At 50.3% G+C, this 20,103-nt stretch overlaps 2 protein-coding genes across 2 annotated transcripts; both read left to right on the top strand.

Annotated features, from left to right (window-relative positions):
- Positions 1 to 454: 454 nt before the first annotated feature.
- On the top strand, positions 455 to 4,427 carry HOXA2 (homeobox A2). Its single transcript, XM_005480887.4, has 2 exons — positions 455 to 2,411; positions 3,088 to 4,427. Exons 1-2 carry the CDS (start codon positions 2,030 to 2,032, stop codon positions 3,840 to 3,842), a joined length of 1,137 nt encoding a protein of 378 aa, XP_005480944.1. The 5' UTR covers positions 455 to 2,029; the 3' UTR covers positions 3,843 to 4,427.
- Positions 4,428 to 8,353: 3,926 nt separating this feature from the next.
- On the top strand, positions 8,354 to 11,396 carry HOXA1 (homeobox A1). The gene is made up of 2 exons (XM_074528169.1): positions 8,354 to 9,217; positions 9,650 to 11,396. The coding sequence occupies exons 1-2, from the start codon at positions 8,596 to 8,598 to the stop codon at positions 10,003 to 10,005; spliced, it is 978 nt and encodes a 325-aa protein (XP_074384270.1). The 5' UTR covers positions 8,354 to 8,595; the 3' UTR covers positions 10,006 to 11,396.
- The last annotated feature ends 8,707 nt before the right edge of the window (positions 11,397 to 20,103 follow it).

The raw sequence follows: 20,103 nt of genomic DNA, 5'->3' as shown, positions 1-20,103 counted from the left end.
TCCCTTTTGAGGGATTAAATGACAAGTCTCGTTCTATATTTTATTTAAACAAGCAACCACCAAAAAGCCCATTTAAAGCCTCTCGGCCCCTCCCCTCCCCCTCTCTCCAATGCCTTCGCAGATATGCTATATCTTGTGGGTGCATTAACTTAAAACCGATTTTTTAAAATGCACTTCGTGCAGACTGGACGCCGACTGATCCACTGAGTGCTTTGGGTCTTGTTTTCTGTTTCCCCTCCCTCCACTCCCCCGTATTTTTTTTTTCTTTTTTTTTTTTTTTTTTTTAATATAATTACGAAGACGGTTGCCGACCCCTGTTTGGCAACCCCGAAAATAAAGCGAGACGGCACCTCATCGCGCTGGCGATGGTTCCTGGCTCCTGGAGGACGCGGAGAGCGGCTCGGAAGCGCCTTTCCCCGGCCCCCGGCGCACCCCACCCCGCCGTGCACCCCGGGCTCCGGGGGCAAGCGAGCCCCGTCCGGGCTGTCTAGGGCGGCTGTAACCGTAGGATTCATCGGGTTGGTGATTGTGGCCATCATTGTCATCACTCTCCCTGTCGCCTCAGTATGGTTGGAAAATTATGCCAAAAGCATCCGAATTCGGGACTTGCCTCGACCTGGCGGGGGTGACAGGAGGAGGCGGCGGCTGCAAGAGCCAAGCATCGGAGGCGAGCGCCGTCTCTCAAGTCAGAACCCCGCAGCATTTTCGCACTGTCTGGCCCCTTGAAAACAAACCCGCTACCAGCCCATATATTTCCTGGTAATCGAAAATACTCACCAGACCCAGCCTACTACGGTTATTAAGCAAATTATGCCAGCAGACAGGAGTATCGTTTGCAAGCTAAGGCACGGGATATATACTTTTTTTTAAAGAGGCAACAGCCAGACGCATTTGCAGCCTCGCGATTTGGCTCGCCCAGAGAGGTTCTCCTAGGGTTATGTGTTACGGTCCAATCCCGGGAAGCCAACTGGAGAGGGAAGTCATGAAGCGCCAGGGCTGCTGCCTATGTGACTCTTCCCCTCGAAGCAAGGTTGCTGAGGAAGATCTTGATAAACAATGGCTCAGCACCGGCGACCGATTGTTCTCCATACTGTACACCCGATAGCCACCAAAAAAGAAGAAAAAAAAAAGAGAAAAGAGGAAAAAAGAAAAAAAAGGAAAGAAAAAATCAAACAAGAACACAAAGCCAAACAAACAAACAAAAATACAAAAGAGCCCATTGAAGCTGAGTCGGGAAGGAGAAACTAGTTTTGGAGGAAGTGCTATTCCTAGGAAAAAATCAAGACCCTCTGCTTCAGACTCCTGCCTGGGTGCAACTTCTTATGCGGGGGCCTGACGGTGTCAAAACTTTGAAGATTAATGGATTACTTTGTTAATGACTCAAGGCGTCAGATTGAGGTGCTTAAATGATTTGTGAGGTGCAAAGCGTTTTCCTGACAGTCCCAAACAATGAGAGAAGAGTGTGCGGGTGGATGCGAGGAAGGCAGCAGGCTGCAGGACAAGCAGCCACACACACACACACACACACACACACACACACACACGCACACACACTCTCGCAGCCTCTCTCGCAAACATATCCACGCACACGCACCCTCCTCCCCACCCCCGATCATTTCAGATTAGGACGCCAAGGGGATAGATACTCGAGATATCATTTCCCCTTTTAAAAAAAAGTGTAAATAAAGCCTTTCTGGCCCCCAATGAGGCGTTCCTTCCCGACTTTTTTGGATCAATCAAACAGACAGTGGCTTCTTTTGATTAAAGCCCAAATTGTCATTGGGCAGAGGCAATCATGTGACAGCCAATTCGGTCCAATTTCAACCTTGTCTCCATGAATTCAATAGTTTAATAGTAGCACGGTCCCCATACGGCTGTAATCAGTGAATTAGAAAAAAAACACCCCACCAGCGATCTTCTATGCTATATTTTTTTCTCCTCTCTCTCCTTTTTCCTGGGCCTTCCCCTCCCCCCGAGGCCCCTGAATCCGAGGGAACTTTTTCTCCGCGGGGGCTGCCAGTTGAAGGCCATGAATTTCGCATTTGAGCGAGAGATCGGTTTTATCAATAGCCAGCCATCGCTTGCTGAGTGCCTGACATCTTTTCCCCCTGTCGGTGATACATTTCAAAGTTCATCAATCAAGAACTCGACGCTTTCACACTCGACACTGATTCCTCCTCCTTTCGAGCAGACCATCCCCAGCCTGAACCCCGGCAGCCACCCTCGCCACAGCGGCGGCGGTCGCCCCAAGGCGAGTCCCCGCGGCCGCAGCGGCAGCCCGGGCCCCGCCGGCGCCCCGCCGCCCCCGGAGTACCCCTGGATGAAAGAGAAAAAGGCGTCCAAGCGATCCGCGCTGCCGCCCGCCTCGGCCTCCGCCTCAGCCGCTGGACCTGCCTGCCTCAGCCACAAAGGTCAGTCCAAAGACGAGCCGCCAGCCCCGCCGGGCCGCTATTTTGGCTCCCCGCATCACCCCGGCTTCGCGGGGGGACGAGGCGGAGGGCGGGCGGGCGGGAAGGACGGAGCTGGCGGGGCTCGGTGGAAACCCAAACTTTCCCCAAACTTGCCTAATGCGGGATGATTTATTTGAGTTGGAGCTGACCTCTCTTGTCTCGCCGTCCTAGAGTTAGGATATTTGACAGTAATGAAGAGTGATAGATTGCTCCCGCTCAGCTAAGCAGCTGATGCATTAATTATAAATTGCGGTATGGCTAATATAAAGTTTGCTCTGGTGTGGGGAGGTTGGGGAGCTGGAGGCAGCGATTTGGCGGAGGTGGCCGAGGGGCACGCAGCACCGGGCGCTCAGCAGTGCAACACAATGGGTTTACTGCATCCAAAGGCGGCCATTTTGTTGCAGTTGCTATTTTATGCTATATGGACATATAGATATAGACACATACATGCAGAGAGAGCACTCCCCCCCACCCCCCCGGGATGCGATGAGCTGGGGTGCTGAAATTCAATCCGTGCATTTATCTGTTTTGTACGTGTGTCCGTGTGCCTCTGCTTTCGCTGCTCGGGCGGGGATGCTTTGGGGTGCGTGTGGTGGTGGTGTTTTTCTTTTTTTTTTTTTTCTTTCTTTTTTAACAGACCCCCTTGAAATCCCCGATAGCGGTAGCGGTGGATCTAGGCGCCTGAGGACGGCTTACACCAACACCCAGCTTTTGGAGCTAGAGAAAGAATTTCATTTCAACAAGTATCTCTGTAGACCAAGGAGGGTTGAGATTGCAGCCTTGCTGGATCTGACTGAGAGACAAGTCAAAGTCTGGTTCCAGAACAGGAGGATGAAGCACAAGAGACAGACCCAGTGCAAGGAGAATCAAAACAGCGAGGGGAAATTTAAGAACCTAGAGGACCCCGAAAAAGCGGTGGACGAGGAAGAAGAGGAGGAGGAGGAGAAATCCCTCTTCGAGCAAGCCCTCAGCAACGTCTCCGGCGCTCTCCTGGAGCGGGAAGGCTACGCTTTCCAGCAGAATGCCCTCTCCCAGCAGCAGGCGCAGAATGCGCACAATGGCGAATCCCAAACTTTCCCCGTTTCGCCTTTAACGAGCAATGAGAAAAATCTGAAACATTTTCAACATCAGTCACCCACTGTTCAAAACTGCCTCTCAACAATGGCCCAGAACTGTGCAGCTGGCCTGAACAATGACAGTCCTGAGGCCCTAGATGTCCCTTCTTTACAGGACTTTAACGTTTTCTCCACAGATTCCTGCCTACAGCTTTCAGATGCAGTTTCCCCCAGTTTGCCAGGATCTCTGGACAGTCCCGTAGATATCTCTGCTGACAGTTTTGACTTTTTTACAGACACACTCACCACAATTGACTTGCAGCATCTGAATTACTAAGAAATTAAAGAAGTCCTCTGCAAGGGTCCTGCTTTCTCCTCCTTATTCTTCTTAATTTTTTTCCCCCAGTGAATTAATTTTATGTTTCCCCTCCCTTTCCCTCTTCACTATTTTCTGTTTGTTACTTCCCTCTGGTATGCCATTTTGCCGTTTCTTATGAAGTTTTAGTTGTGTTCAATTTTAACCTAGCCACATTCTAGGTCCTTCTATGAAAGCAATATATGAGGTCTGTAAGAAAGTGATCATATAGGAATGTATCTTCACTTTCTTTTTATTTTTGTATTACATTAGGATGCGTTGTCATAAGTATTTTTGGTAGAATAAATTCTTGTTTGCTACAAGGAGCTTTCTCTTTTTTCTTTCCCTTTCTCCTCTCTTTCTCTCTGCTTTCAAGATGGATAACATGACGGGTATCTCTCCCCATCCCTTCCGCTATTAATTTACTAATAATCAAAATCCAACATTCTGACAATGAGCTCTTCCCTTTTGGCAATTTAGGACACACGTTAGAGAGGAAAAAAATCGTTCATTTTCTTTATTATCAGGATTCTCATAAGGGAAGGAAAAACAAACTAAAGAAATTAAAACCGTTCACAGGTTTGATGGAGATTTTGTTCCTTTTAATGTATAAATGTGGCATCTTATCTCTGTGAGGATACAAAGCTTGGAAATCCCGAGCTGTAACAAAAGCATGAACGAGGACTTTCTCTGTTACAGGCAGAACGTAACAGAGACTCAGTAGGATAAGCATCTCCTGCAGAAACCAGCCTGTTACATGAACGAAAGGTGCTTTCAAAAAAATTAAAATAATCCTGTTTTTCTAGAAAGTAGTGCTTAGCAGCCAGAAAGATATTTCAGAAAACGTATCTTAAAAAATATCAGAGCTCACAAAGAATGTGGCTGGTCACTTCTCACGTGCTGAGAAATCCAAGAAATCAGCCCTAGAAGGAGAGGAAATAGAGAAGTTAGCGTCTGTGAAATCAAAAGGATGGCAGAAACGCAGGGGGAAGAAAAAAATATTTAGGGAGGAACTGGCCTCTCCCCTCCATTCTTCTCGGGGGCGGTGCGGGGCCAGACCCGAAGATATTTTTCTGTGTAAGCCTCCTTGAGAGGTGAAAGGCTGATAACGAAAAGGGGAAACTCTGACTATAAAGTTACAATTTCCTCGGGCTCCCCGCTCTTCTGCTGGAGGCGGCATAGACGGGCTTTCAGATATCTCCACCAAACTGCCTGCCAGCCGGCGTGGCCGAACCCCAAAGCGGAGGGTGAGCCCCGTCCTTCGGGCTAAAAGGGAGCAACAGATGCCGGCGGGGCTCTGCTCGGGGGCCGGGGAGCCCGGGCGGGGACGGTCCCGGCTCCTGCGTGAGTGAGTGCGAGTGGTAGCATTGCACAGGCGAGAGGGGCTTGGGCGGGGGGCTGTGAGCGGGGCTCTGCTGTCCGTCCATGCGAGCAGCGCTGTCTCCCAGCCCTGTAACACGCTGCGGAGCTGGGATGCGTGGGTTATAGCTGGAAGGGCTGAACGCAATTCTTCCGAAAGTCATAAATCAAACTCTTTCTATGAATGAGAATGTCATCAAAGAGATCAATTGCAGGAACACATTCACAAATAAAAATCCTCTTACGTATTTGCCGAGGCTGGGGATCCCCGTCTAAAACCATTAAGTGAGAAGGCGTTTAGTCATAATTCACTTTTATTGCTCCTTTAAAACAACAGCTTGGCTGAGCTGCGGGCGCGGTGAAACCTCGGCCTCGGTTCTCCTTCCCTCTGCTCCAGCCATGTCCCTGCGGAAAGCGAGCAGCCTCCCCGGCATTTTCACTCCTCTGCCACTGGGTTAAATTGGACCGCAACATTCATGTAAGGGTTGGGGTTTCTTTTGTGCCCAGATTTCCGGATGCTGACTACGCTTAAAGAAAACCAAAGCAAAACGAACTCGAAAAAAACCCAAACAATAAAACAAAACCCTAAAAACCTCCTAAACAAAACCCAGAAACATCAAACAAAAAGAAAATAAAAACAAAAAGAAAAAGGAAACGTTCAACAAGGTTTAAACTTCTCACAAACTCAATTTAAATAAATGGGGGAATTCAGCAGGCAGGAGCCGCCTCCGAGGCTCCGGGTGAACTCTGGGGCCACAGCGGGGGCACACTCCCACGGAAAAGCCTGAAGAGCCGGGATCGCCCCCTCAGCCCCAGTTCCGCGGCAGGAAACGCGGAGCGGAGCCGCGGAGGGGCCGGGATGGCCTGGGGGCAGGGGGAAGGGGCAGGAGCCTCGCAGGAGGGAGGGTGTGGTGTGCGTTCCTCCTCTGCTCCGATCCTTCTCATGGTGTTGCCCCCATGCTTAGTGCGGGCAGCAAAACCCGAGAGCCCCGCCAGAGAGACAATGCAACAAGAGACAATGGCACAAAAAGGGCAGAGAAAAAAGGAATTCAGGATGCAGGAGACTGTAAGAAAAGTGATTCATCGGAATTTACCGGTAAAAGGGAGCTACTTGTAGTAATTTTTTTTTCTTGGCTGAAGGAAAAAGCACTGAGAAGATGTCAGCCCTTTTATTAGTAAGCAGACTTAATAGCTGTCTCTTTTCTCTGCTTTATGCGGTATTTATCACAACTGGTTTACAAGAATGAAGTAAATGTGTTTACAGCTATAACCATAACCAAAATTGGCGCAGTATAATATCATAAACGCCTCTGGAGTGTTGTTGCTCTTGTCCTCCACTCCGCCCCCCTGCAGTTTGAGAAACTGAACCTTTCCAGAGGGCCCTTAACCATCCCTGCCTCTGTAGTAAATCAGAGCAAATAGACGCACTGAGGGCAGCGGGATGACGCAGTGGGGAGAGGCGCCCCTCGGTTTGGGTGGCAGCGGGGCGGCCGTGCGGATGCCGCGGGATGAGGGTGACCCAGCAGCGGTGGGAAGGAGAGCTCTGCACCCAGCGTTGTTGTGTTGTAGCTCGTGTGGGAGGGAGGAGCCTGAGGGTGTGTGTGTGGGTGTGTGCGTGTGTATTCGTGAGCGGGGAGTGGTGGCGGGCTGGAAGAGCCTTTTGGATTTCAAAACAAGCAAGGATCGACCGTGAGAACAGAGGGACGTAAGAGTCGGCACCTGCAGAAATGGAGGGGGTAGCCCCTCCTGGGGCTAGTGTCAGGGGAGATGACTTTCCATCCATCTTTCTCCGAGGCTGACGCTTCGCAGAACTTCTTTTGAAGACTTTTGGTGCCGTCCTTTCTGCCTGCAGACGGCTGGGTGCGCTGGGGCTGACGGATGCCCGGCCTTTACCTCCCCTTTCCCTTTCCGCATACGTAAACCGCATGTGAGGTCGTAACCCACATCTCACCGCCATCCCTCCTTCTCTGGCCACGGGCCCATTTTTTGACCCACGTCCCCACGGTGTTGGGAAAGGGTGGGTCGGAGTCGATGCTCAGCGCGGGTCCCGAGGGTCTGGGGCTGCCACTGGCCATCTGCCACCTCTCCCTACCCGGCTGGCGGAGCGCAGGGACAAAGGGGCAGGGATGGCGGGCCCTGCGCCTCCCTCCGCTCCTCTGCCCCTGTCCCCGGTCGCCTCTTCGGGCTGCGACCCGCGACACCCCGGATAGCCGTGCCCCCACCCTGTCCCAGGGCGGACGGGCGGCAGCGGCGCTGCGGGAGCACAGCAGATGGGCTGCGGAGCCCCCGGGCCGCCGTCCAATCATTCGTCCTCCTGCCCCCGGCTCCTCCTTCCCTACCCCAACCCGAGGCTGGCGAGGGTGAGCCCGGCGGAGGTGCGGGGGGAGCAGGGATGAGGGCCAGAGGGTGGCCGGTGAGCCTGGGAGAGCACAATGGCCGTCAGTCCCAAAAGCGCCTCATTTCCATGCTAATGTCCGCGGCCGCCTGGTGATGCGGCTGGACAAGCCCCTTTAACTCTTGGCGTGGCGTCGCGTCGGGGCTGCGGCGGGGCTGGACCAGCGAGACCCCTCGGCACCGGCACTGTCACCGTCTCCACCTCCACCCGCATCCCATCCACATCCGCATCCTCGGTCCCATGCCTATTCTCTACCTTATCCTTACCTTCATTCCTGTCCTTATGTCAGTTCCCATCCCGGTAGAAGTCCCCAACCGCATCTACGGTCTCATTCGCCCCATTCTCCCCATTCCCATTCCCGTTCCAAGGGCTGATGCTCTCAGCACTGCCTCTGCCTCTCTCCGCCCCATCCCTCGCCCCGTGCCGTGCATCCAGTGGCGTCCCCCTGCCTCCCCCACCCCCGCCGCTGCCCTGGCCGGAGTTTGGCGGGCAGCAGAGGTGCCCGGTGCAAGCTTGGCTGCGCCGACAGCAGGGTGATGCTGGGGCACCCTGGCAGCAGCACTCACCCTGCCGGGACGGCCGGTGGCTCCGCGGGCCGGGCGCAGCCTCCAGGTCTCTCCTGCCTTCCTCTCTCAGCTGGCGGACGAGACCCAGGGGGCTGTCGCGGCGGGGGTGTGTGTGTGTCAGCCCGGCCCGCCCCCACCCCCCGGGGCGCCGCCACCGCCTCCCTGCCTGCCCCGCGGTGCCGGCGGCCGGAGCGCTCGGTGTTTAAATGCCCCGGACGCGGCGCTGTCTCAGCGGCAGGAGCCGGGGAAGCCCCGCGGGCGCCGCAGCCATTGGCTGCCGCCCCCCACGTGCCTGCCCGCCGCCGGCGCCTTCGTGTCATTTTCCTGCCGGCCCCATGGAGGAAGTGGGAAAGTTGGCGCGGCCCCGCCGGACGCTGAAGACCCGGTGGCGGCGTGACAGAGGGACGCGGCGAGGATGAGCTCCTTCCTCGAGTACCCCGTCCTCGGCGGCGAGGCGGGGGGCTGCGCCGCCCGCGCCTACCACCCCGAGCACGGGATTACAACTTTCCAGCCCTGCGCCGTCAGCGCCGGCAGCTGCAGCGGAGAGGACCGCTTCCTGGCGGGCCGCGGGGTGCCCATCAGCCCCCACCGCCACCACCACCACAGCCCGGCCCAGCCCGCCGCCTACCAGCACCACGGCGGGCTGGGGGTGTCCTACGCGCACCCCGGCTGCGGCCCGACCTACAGCGCGCAGGGCTTCGGAGCGGCGTACGGCCCGTACCCCCTGGGGCAGGACGCGGAGCTGGGCGGCGGCTTCCCTCCCTGCGCCCCCGCCGTGTACTCGGGGAGCATCTCCTCCTCCGCTGCCGCCGCGCAGCACCCGCTCCCGCACCAGGGCTACGCGGGGGCCTCCGCTCAGTACGTGCCTCCCCCTTACGGGCAGGAGCAGCAGAGCCTGCCCCTGGGCACCTACAACCATGCCCTGTCTCCCCTCCACGCTGGCCACCGGGAAAACGCCCGCTCCCCCTCCACCGAGACCTCGCCGCCGGCGCAGACCTTCGACTGGATGAAAGTGAAAAGAAACCCACCCAAAACAGGTCAGTGGCCGGCAGGAGGGCCGGGGCGGGGGCCGCTCCTCTCTCTCTCCGCCGAGGGTGCGGGGAAGGAGGCGCGGGATCCCGCGGGGCTCTGGGCAGGTGGGTCGGCCCGCACCTCTGGGAGCAGTCGCGGCTGCCTGCCCGCGGAGCTGAAAGCCAGCGCCGCTTATCCCTCACTTATTCCTGACTCCCCCTTCTCCTCCTCTCCCGTCGTCATATTTCTGGTAATTCATAAACCACTTATCAAGTTTGCTCTGACACTAGAGGCTGACTCCGGTTTAGCACCTCGCACTCCATCACTCACCCTGCCGGGGTTTCCCTCTTATCCTAAGAAGTTCTCGCTCCCTATCGCTTAGCCGGTGTGGACATATTGATTACATCGCCTATAAATCATTTGCGCTCACTTACTTATCGCTGCATGTCCCCTCGCAGGCAAGGCTGGCGAGTACGGCTTCGTGGGGCAGCCCAACACCGTCAGAACTAACTTCACCACCAAGCAGCTCACCGAGCTGGAGAAGGAGTTTCATTTCAACAAATACCTGACCAGGGCCAGACGGGTGGAGATCGCCGCCTCCCTCCAGCTCAACGAGACGCAGGTGAAGATTTGGTTCCAGAACCGGCGGATGAAGCAAAAGAAACGGGAGAAAGAGGGGCTGCTGCCCATCTCCCCCGCCACCCCCACGGGCTGCGAGGAGAAGGCGGAGGACTCGTCGGAGAAGTCCTGCTCCTCGCCCTGCAGCGCCTCGCCCGCCTCCTCCGCCTCGGACACGCTCGCTGCCTCCAACTGAGACTGGCCGGCCCCGACGGCCGGCGCGGCACACGCGTCCCTCCACCTCCGCTCTGTCGGTCCCTCGGTCGCTCGGTATCCCCGAGAGGTCCCGGGAAGCAGCCGCTTCCTCCCCCGCTACCTGCGCCGCCGTCCGGCACTGGGGTGCCGGCTCCGCCGGGTCCCGGCGCCTCGGTGCCAGGGGAATTTGCTTCCCGGCCCCCCTTCCTTTTCTGATGGTGGAGCTGCGTTGGCATACGTGTAAGGGTCTACCTCCTCCACTGCGAGGACGCTCCGCCGAGTTTCCCTGAGTGAAAGACAGGTTATTTAGGGTACATAACCTCACAAAGAGATGCACTATTGCAAGTGTTTACACGACTTATAGGACTTTCATCCCCTTAATTTAATGTATTCTTTGTTCGTGTCAATGAGTTTGTTGCTTGTAAATACTTTGTCCAAGAGATTTATCTTTTTACAGATTTTTCTAGAATGATGTTTCGATTATCAGGTTAAGCAGGGTGAGTGCATTCGCCAAATTGGATCCATTTTTATATTGGTAAGGTAGACGACTGTATCAAGTAAACGTCTTAAGCTCAAGCAGATACCTCAAAAAAGTAGCGCTATTTCTTTAAATGTGACAAACAAGGCTTCAATTGCACTAGGTTTTTTAAACCTTGCCCGGTGTGCTTGCTCCCTCTCCTTTTCCCCCTGCCCCAAAAGCTGTGCTGGATTACGTGCAGCTGAAGGGTACAACCATCCAAAAGACCTCGCCCCTTCATATTTTCATATTAACCTTCCTTTAGACTCGATGTCTTTTCAAACTACTCGTGAATGTGACAAATGGCCAAATGAATGTATAATTTCTGTGGTTGGTGTCCAGACCTTTGCATGACGCACCGTGCTTTGCTGTACTGCGGGTACACTGAGTTCTATCAGTTGTCGTGTGTGAGCAAAATGTCCTCCTGATTTTTCTGTACAATCATGAAAGGCTCTGTGATTCCACCGGTGGTGGAATCCAGGGCAGGATTTACGGGTCCTTATAATGTCTGTAATAAATATATTCCACTTTCAGGTAGCCCTCGTCTGCCTACCTCTGCGTGACGTCAGCGCTGAGTCACAGGCTGGGCTCAGCACTTTCCTTTCCCTTCTTTTCTTCTACTGGGGTCTTTCCAAGGGGGAAAGGGAGTAGGAGTCTCACAGCCCCTCCTATGTTGTTTTGTCAGAGTCAGAGCTCTGGCTGCCCAATCTGACTTCCTACACAAAACTTCTTCCTCTCCTAGGCTCAAATAATGTTATTTTTAGACAATATAAGGCCCTTCTCTCCATTCTCTGTAACTGGGAGGAATTTATGATCCCAATCTAATTCTGAAGCACAAACAGGAGAACTTCCTGGGTCAAGTGCTAACCTTTTCACCTCGGGATGGATGCTGACACTTAAATAAACAGAGCACCCTTCAAAAGCAGAAACGCTCTTCAGCCAGTCTTTCCTCACACTGCAGGCCCCTCTCCAAGGACCGCGCATTTAATTAGCCTGGGCACTAAGCTTGTCCTGCTTCCCTCTCCCACCCCAAGCTGCTTGATGGGGTGCCAAAGTGGGAGATGGCTCCCAGGGTGTTTTTGGTGCTAGGCCCAGTCCATTCCACCGTCCCTTCTCCTCTTTCTCCGTGCCCGACCCCCCGCCTCCTCAGTGTACAAGAGAAAGCTCTTGCAGGTAAATATAATAACTGTTCCAAGAGATGTCAAGTGAACAGCAGGTGGGGAAGGGAGAGGAGCCTCTGTGGGGAGAACCTGGGTGGCAGGACACAGCAGAGGCATGCTCAGCTGCACGGGGGATGTCTCAAGTCACCGATGCCTCTTGAATTACAAGGCAAACACGCCTAACATCTCCTTCACCCGGCCCAGCTGCGGGAAGCGCTACCGGGCTTCTCCTGGGGTGCTCTGCCCACGCAGGCTTCGCTTTGCGGGTTCCGCAGAGAGCCAAGGAAATTTTCTTCACTTCGGTGTCAAAAGAGACAAGCCCTGATTTGCAAGGCGCGGCGGCCATATCAAGAGCCGAGCTATCTGCAAGGGAGCGGGGCTGTCTCCAAAGGCTCCCGCCGATGCCTCTATTTCTTTCATTTCCCCGCCTGCCATATACTTTACCTTTTGTTTATTAGTGTAAAGCCACAAAGCAAAACAGATGGCCTTCTTCCAGAGTCTTGGATGTGTTAAAGTGGCATTAACATGCCAATGAGGGCATTTCAATATCGAAATCTGGATCTAAACATTGCTGGAATCCGGATCTACAACTCGATTCCACCGGTGTTGACTTAATGTGTTAGAAAGAGTGGCCATAAATTACACCCTAAATACGTGAGACAAGACGCTTGTCAGTGTGTCAATCTGAGATTCGTGATTTGCGGGCAAAGAATCCCATCTCCTTCCAAGCCCAAACCCTATATATATATATACATATACATATATATATATATATATATATATATACACATATACATATACATATATATATATATATATATATATTTCTCACTCCCTTGCCTCCCCCACCCCGCAGTCATAATATATTTCAAGTAAAGACTCTTCAAACCTCCCGATCCGGTCTCATTTTGTTAGCGTTATTACTATTTCGATATAATCAACCTTCGGGTTCAGGGGTGCGGTGAAGAAAAATTAAAATCCCTAGTTTATAGTTTCTACCACAAAAATATCGCTAACCACCACCCCCCTCCACCGACAAAGCCCTTTAAATGAAGGCATTAATTTATCCTTCAGATTGTAAGGATTTTTTTTTACACAATTTAAAATTTAAAAAAAAAAATCTCTCTAGAATCTCAGTGTGAAAAATGAAGAAAAAACCCGCATCTCATCAAAATCCGTCAACACAAATTGCATTCAAATGTCAAAGGGAGTTTAGTATCTTCCTATCATACTTAAGGCCATTTCTGCTGTTCACCTTTAAAGTTTACTTTTGGAGGCTATTGAGATGCTTTGGTGTTTTCCTCTGGGGCAATCAGATTGAAACCGATCAATATTTACTCAGTCTGAAAGGGCTGTTGAAAAGGCAGCTAACAACAAACTGCTTAGCTGCTCTCCCCTCTTTAATCTCAGGTTCACCGAAAGTTCAAGCAGAAATGAATTCGGTGATGGGTCACTTTAGAATAAATCCCAGTAGTTAATCTCACAGCCTTGATAAAGGCAACAATTACAGAGTCATCCCTCTCCCTCTCTCTCCCTCTGTCTCCCCAGCAGCAGCAACTTTCCTCTCACTTTTGCCCAGAATATTTTTACTAAATTTTAACAGCTTTCCGTTGTTTTGCGGAGACAGCAAAAACTCGGCATCATCCCCGCGCTGCATCCGACGCTCAGGCGGGTGTCCCCGGCGAGAGGTACCGGAGTGAGGGGAAAATAAAAACATCTCGTAAAGCACCCGGCATTTTCAAGAGGGGGCCCGGGGACAAAGGGAGGGGTGCTTGGGGCTTTCTCCTCAGCAGTGATGAGGAAAGGCATAGCTGGAGAGGCACCTGGCAGCTGGAGGCGCTGGTGGAGCCGTGCTCCCCTCTCCATTCTGGACGGGAAAAGAGTAGAAATCTGGGCAAAACGCGATGGACGTTGCCGTTAATTGCTGGGACTTTGCAAAGGCCAAAGTTCACATAATCACTGCATAAATGCATGCTTAATAGGGATTTATTAGTCACTCTCTAATGGCAGCTCACGTTTGGGCCATACACTCGAGCTGCTTTTTACCGGGAAATGCTTTTCCGGAGCGATGCTGCCTCCCACCCAGGAGCTGCCCGGGGACCCTGGCACGGACGGCGATGAGCTCCCGGCCAGGCCCCGGGGATGCTCCGAGCACGAAGAGCCCGGGCGGCAGCGGGAGAGCCCGGGCGGCGGCTCCGCGCTGGGGACGGCCCCGGGGACACTGAGGCTGCTCCCATCCGCAGCACCGCAGGGCCCTGCACCCGGCGGGAACACCGGAATGACTCCTTTATTGAAGGAGGAAAGAGTAGTTCAGGAATGGCTTTTGCATCAGCTTAGGAGCAAGATCTCTTGTGTGTTTTTCTTTAGGAATTAGCTCTGTGAGATCACAGTAAATTTGTAACCACAAAAAAAATTACATAAAAAATGAAATTAATAAAGTATGAATAAACAGATATGTAATGTATTTTGAGAATCTTTCTTTTCCTTCCTTCCTTCCTTCCTTCCTTTCCTTCCCTTCCTCCCTTCCTTCCTTCCTTCCTTCCTTCCTTCCTTCCTTCCTTCCTTCCTTCCTTCCTTCCTTCCTTCCTTCCTTCCTTCCTTCCTTCCTTCCTTCCTTCCTTCCTTCCTTCCTTCCTTCCTTCCTTCCTTCCTTCCTTCCTTCCTTCCTTCCTTCCTTCCTTCCTTCCTTCCTTCCTTCCTTCCTTCCTTCCTTCCTTCCTTCCTTCCTTCCTTCCTTCCTTCCTTTTTTCTTTTGCTCTGCCTTTTTAACTTTTTCTTTCTTCCTCTTTCTCTTTCCCTTTTGCCTTTCTCCTTTTCCAAGACAAACATTCCTTTTCTCCCTTAGGCACACTACTTGGCCAACTCTCATTGTTAACATTATTCTTTTATGGTTGATAAGTCATAAAATATTACAGGTCACAGTTTCTCCTGTTTCAAGCTCGGAAAGACCAATGAAATCAATGGGCGCTCTAGGGAAAAAAAGTCTTCTCTTGTGCCTAGGCATTTGGGAGCAAACTGTGTTGATTTTGATCATGCAGGAGTCCTCTTTGCCATGTAACTTCGAAAGGATTACACATTTCACTAGTACGAGCAGGAATGGATCCAGAGAATGCTCCTGTGCTGCTTTTTATAGGGAAGTGACACAGTGTAAGCCTTTGTTCCACACGGAGAATGTTTCAGCTATTACTTTTACTGTTATTTTGGCCTTCCAACATATTTTCCTTGAAAGTGTATATCTCAGAAAGTTAAATCAGAACTACTGGTTCTGATAAAGATGTGGTCAAATAATGACCAGCCAGGACTACAACAAAACCGGTAGCCAGTTGATGACTTTTCCGAGTGTCCATTTTATAAACACAAACTCAGCGTATTTCAAAACTTCTCCCGATCAAGAAAGTAAAAATACCAAAAGGAAAAAAAAATCAAATACCCCAAATACAAGGGGGACAGAGGGAGGTACGAAGCTAATCTCAATCACAAACTCTCGTGCCTGTGCTCACATCGGTCTCAGAGGTGGTGCAGCCAGCGGCAGGCGGAGGGATTAGGAATATACGGGGACTCATGGAGCGTTTTGCTCGCCAGGGTTGTAGACAGTGTCCGAGAGGTGGGAGAGCAGGGGACGAGCGGGCCCTGCCCCAGGGCCCGTCTCGATGCCCGCCCGGCGTCTCGGCGCTGCGCAGCCGTTCCTCTTTGCCTCCAATGAGCCTGGCTCTGCCAAGTACCAATGCAGGTCCTAATTCTGTCCCATGCGGGGTTGTAACTTCACTGCCAGAAAAGAGAAAAAAAAAAAGACAAGTAAAAAAATAGCAATATGCTATCGAGTATTATAAATTAAAGATTAAAAAGAGAACAAGGAAATATCTACTTAGACTGAACACTTCACTAACACATTTTGTAGGGATCGATTTCATTCGCAGCTGTCTTTGTATTTGATCTTCATGAAATGACTAATATGAGTGAAATTCGTTGTGTGGATTGGAATAACAGCGGAGCGGGGCTGCGGCAGCGGGGCCGCTCCTGTCCGCTCTGCTCCGCTCCGCTCGGCGCTGGGCGCGGTACACGGTACGCGGTACGCGGTACACGGTACACGGTACACGATACGCGGTACGCGGCGGCCGCGCTCCTCCGCGCCCGCTCCGTGGGTCTCTCCACGGGTCTCGCCTGCTGAACGGCACCAGCTAGGCTCACCCCAGGGGTGCCCCGGCGCCCACCGCATCTCTGCGGGCCCGCTGGCCGAGCCTGAGGTGGCACGGCAGCGCTGAGCCGGGGATATCCCTTCTGGTGTCCTTTGTCTATTAATACAGCCATCACCAAATCCCGGATAACCTCCCTTTCCCTCTGTCAACACCCCTCCGCTCCAGCCCGTGCTGGGGGAAGAGGGATGGGACCTGCCATCGGGGTCCTGTAGCAAGGGGTGCCCCTTTTAGGGGTAACTTGGTGACAGATGTTGACGTTTCTAGGGAGCTCGGTAAACAGAAAGTTGGACTGGACTTTTTCATAGCCCATGTGTTTTTCATCATTCCCCGTCAGGCTCAGACCAAAGGCAGAAGCTTCCCTCTTCACACTCCTCATCCCCTCTCATCTTCAGCAGTCACTCAGCCCCGGTGACAAGCAATAAAGAGCAGAGAAAACACAGGAGACCAGCTTCGTTAAGTAATGAAAAGAGATGGGGGTGAGGATGAGGCTAGTGGTGGAAGCAGAGGGCCTCCTCCACTGCACACCAGCGAACCTTCAGGTGCAAAGCACACCTGTATAAATCACAGACCCCTTCTGGGAGCAGTGGGGGCATATTGGAGAGGTCTTGGAGAGCAAGCACGTGTCCAGACTTCCCATATCATAAGTAAGTGGAGGTCCTGGAAGGGGCTAAGCCACAGAAGTGGGAATCTCTACATAGTTTTAATTGAAACTCTTCTGTTCCAATAAAAACAAGCTTTTTCTTTACTTTTGCTATGGGCATATTACCTCAAATAACTCTAGTGCAAAACATCAGTTGCAGTGGAAATGCCATCCAAACCTCAGTTTATTTTCTTAGCATAGTTGTAAAATATTCCCACTAGCACCCAGTAAATGTAGACACTCGGACCAGAATACTCTGTTTTGCAAGAAATAAAATCCCTGCAGCACAGCTCTGCACTATCAGTGGATTTAACATCCTTGCATAGTTCTGTGGACAGATGGGTCATAAAACAAAAGGCATTGGTGGATAGTGTTGTGTTCTTCAAGCTGTGATGGGGGAAAAAAAGGGTAAAAAAACCCCACTGTCTAGAAATTGAAAGGTGATCCCATCTGAGCTGAGCCATTTGAGAGCCATGCATATTTCACTGCACAAAAATGTTATCTTGGAGGAACACTCCTACCAGCAAACAGTATTAACATGAACAATATGCTCAGACATAGAAGTGGGTATTGCAGACAGGCAGGACCCCATGGGGCTTAGCAGTTCATTCCATTCCCCTGTATATTTTATTTTCTCTGTTTCTGACAGTGCTATGAGGCAAGGCAGTGATCATGGAACCAGAAGACGAGGCAAAAAGGGCCTGAGAAGACCGATCTTCAGTGACAGATCTCAGATCCCACTGCACAGGAAACAGGCAGTGTTTTTCTATATCCATAGGAACATGTATGTCCCCAAAAATGTAGATTAATGTAAAAAGGCATCACCCAAGCTTCTTTCAAGTCAGCTCACAAATGGAAAGGTTTGAAAGATTTGATTTTGAGGCTTGTACCTGATACATATATTGGCTTTGAGTGGGACCTACCATGGCTTATTTCTCAGGGCGACTCAGCTCACCTGAGACCCACAAATCTGCCAATCCAAAAATTACTCTCATCGAGCCTGGTAATCCACCAGTAAAGATAAGTTTTCTCTCTTCAGATCACATCTTTCTCACCCCAGGGGTTGAACAGCATTTATACAGTAAGGTATATAAGGAATGCAGCCAAACCCACAGAAAATTCTGCTTAGGACTCTCTAATAAGACAGTTTGTTGCAAATCAGATGAGAGATGCTAGAAATCCATATAATCTCTATGTAATCCCCTTTTTTGAACATCATGATGTGTTTTGAGACTGGTCAGCCATACAGGGTGACCCCTAATTTTGCTGGAGCTGAAAGAGAAGAAGACATAGCTATTATGTTGGGCTTTGGATCAGGTCGTAACTGGAAACTCCATATTCAGCAACAGAAAAAATTCTCCCCTTTGCTTTTTCACTGAAAAGACAGCAGGGCAGACAGTGCACTGAAAATCTAGCAAGAAACCTTCTGGTCATAGATTCAGTTTTTCTTTTTTTTTTTTTTTTTTTTTTTTGTATCCTATATATATATAATTAACCATAGATGAATTCTGATTGTGTAAGGGGAAGGTGATGCATTATAAAGTATTTGTTTTTATCAGAAAGAACAATTTTTCTCACCCTATCCTGTAGGTGGGAATGAAAATAAATGCAAGTCTTTGAAGTTTAAATACAAGTTTTAACTGCAACCTGAACGATGATATTGCTCAGAATATGGGAATGGAGGAAGTCCTTTAGTAACCAGTCTTAACCAGGATAAAATACAGAACACATAATGGGACCTTCTTCTTCAGATCTTATTCATTAAAATCAGTGGGGTTTTGCCTTAAAAAATTCTCCAGACAGGATTTTTTAGCCAGAAAACATTTTTCAGTGTGACATTTTATAAATTAAAAAAAGAAATGAAAATTAGTTACCACAAATGCAGCATTTAAAGCAACGGTGAGCCCATTTTAACATTGATTTCTCTCTCTGTGTCTCCTTCTCTCTTTCTTTATAAAACTTATGTACTCTGTCGATAAAATACCATCCTCTCTGATAATAAATCTGTTGTTTCAAGCTAGGATGCTACTGTTTCCTTTCCCAGTAATTTATAGTTGTATTGATTCTGCAGCTGTGGTTCTCTATTTCCCGCCTGTTGTATTAAAAATGAGTTCTAATTGCGAGGCAGATAATCTTTGGTCGGAGGACCTCACAGAGTATTTTAGCTGCAGCTAAGGAGATTTAATTTGATCAATAGAGAAATGAAAGCCTTGAATATTTAAAATGATAATTTTCAGTTTAGGAAAAAAAGAGAGACAGACAAAGAAAGGAGGTTAATGGATCCAGGAAAAGCATTCATAGATCAGCATGAGCAGATGTTCTTTTACTTTTCTGTCAACGTTTCTGGTTTGTTGTGCATATAGAAAAACAAGCTTTTCAACTCTCACCACGATTTCAGCCTGTTGCCAGCTTTGCTTGCCTGCAGGATATCTGCTTATCTAGCATGGGAGCAGAATCAGGCCTCCTCCCCTTTGGTCTAGAAGCAAAGCAACCTTTCACATGGGCTGCAAGTGAAAGTCACACTCCCCGCCCCCCACTCCTCTGCACGCACATTGTCAGCCCTTAGATCTTTATTTCATAAAATTCCTTTCCTCTTACAGACCGAAATACTGGCCAGGAGATGAATGGAAGAGCTGAACAATATTAACTGCATTCAGGTGTGTGTTGGCTAAGGCAAACCTGGCCCCTTTCCTTGAGGGCAGGATGCATGTTCAGCCAGGTGGGACAGCCATCCCCATGCAGCTGTACAGGGTCCCCTGTAGCCCTGGTGTCAGCATGGAACCTCAGAGTGAGAAGGATGCTATTATTACATATCAGAAATTCCAATAGCCATTTTCCTTGGAGAAGCAACTTTGAGAGCTGCCCCATGTGCTGACATGTCTAAAGTGTCCATGTTGAAGCAAAAGACTGATCTAAGGTGCATGGGTGTGTCCTATAAGATTCATGAGAGAGGAACGTTATTTCATGTTTTTAATCCTTAAAGCAGGCATTTTGTTTAGTGCAATTCCTTATTAGTTTGGAGCAGCAGCACTAAAAGTGATGGAGTCCATCCTGAGCCTCCAAATTGGGTTTGTCTCTAAATATTCTCCAGGGCAAGGAATATATATCAGCCTTTGGAAAAAAACAGTCTGCATTTAAGTGAAGATTAAATAATCTAAGATATATTGTTTGCATCTCAGATGGTAGGACTTTTATTATTATTATTATTATTATTATTATTATTATTATTATTATTATTATTATTATTATTGTAGTAAAATATTTAGAGTAAAAAAATGCCAGCAGGCATCAAATAGATTTCCTTTCATCACAAAAGGTTAACTCCTGCTGTATTTGTGCTCTATAAAAAGGCCTAGTATTTTCAGTGGGGAGTTTCTCAGAAAAAGGTGTGTGGAAATAGCCCCAAAAGTCAACTATTCATGAGGTAATCATTATATGAGCTGGAAAAGAAGAGGGAGGAAGGAATGAAATCTGTCAGAAGCACTGTCTTGAGACATACCTGCTTAATGTGAGTCTGTCCGAAGGCAGGCACAGTGCTCTGCTCCAGAGATCCTGTCAGCTGGCTCTGAAGGACACCCCTTGGGCT

This window comes from Zonotrichia albicollis, chromosome 1, assembly GCF_047830755.1.
Source record: "Zonotrichia albicollis isolate bZonAlb1 chromosome 1, bZonAlb1.hap1, whole genome shotgun sequence".
Classification (NCBI taxonomy): domain Eukaryota; kingdom Metazoa; phylum Chordata; class Aves; order Passeriformes; family Passerellidae; genus Zonotrichia; species Zonotrichia albicollis.
The sequence above is the reverse complement of the archived record's forward strand: the minus strand, read 5'-3'. Positions and strand labels throughout refer to the sequence as shown.

Coding starts and splice junctions, on each gene's coding strand:
- HOXA2 (XM_005480887.4), top strand. CDS start 2,030: ATGAATTTCGCATTTGAGCGAGAGATCGGTTTTATCAATAGCCAGCCA. Junction 2,412..3,087: donor TGCCTGCCTCAGCCACAAAG/GTCAGTCCAAAG, acceptor CTTTTTTAACAG/ACCCCCTTGAAATCCCCGAT.
- HOXA1 (XM_074528169.1), top strand. CDS start 8,596: ATGAGCTCCTTCCTCGAGTACCCCGTCCTCGGCGGCGAGGCGGGGGGC. Junction 9,218..9,649: donor AAGAAACCCACCCAAAACAG/GTCAGTGGCCGG, acceptor GTCCCCTCGCAG/GCAAGGCTGGCGAGTACGGC.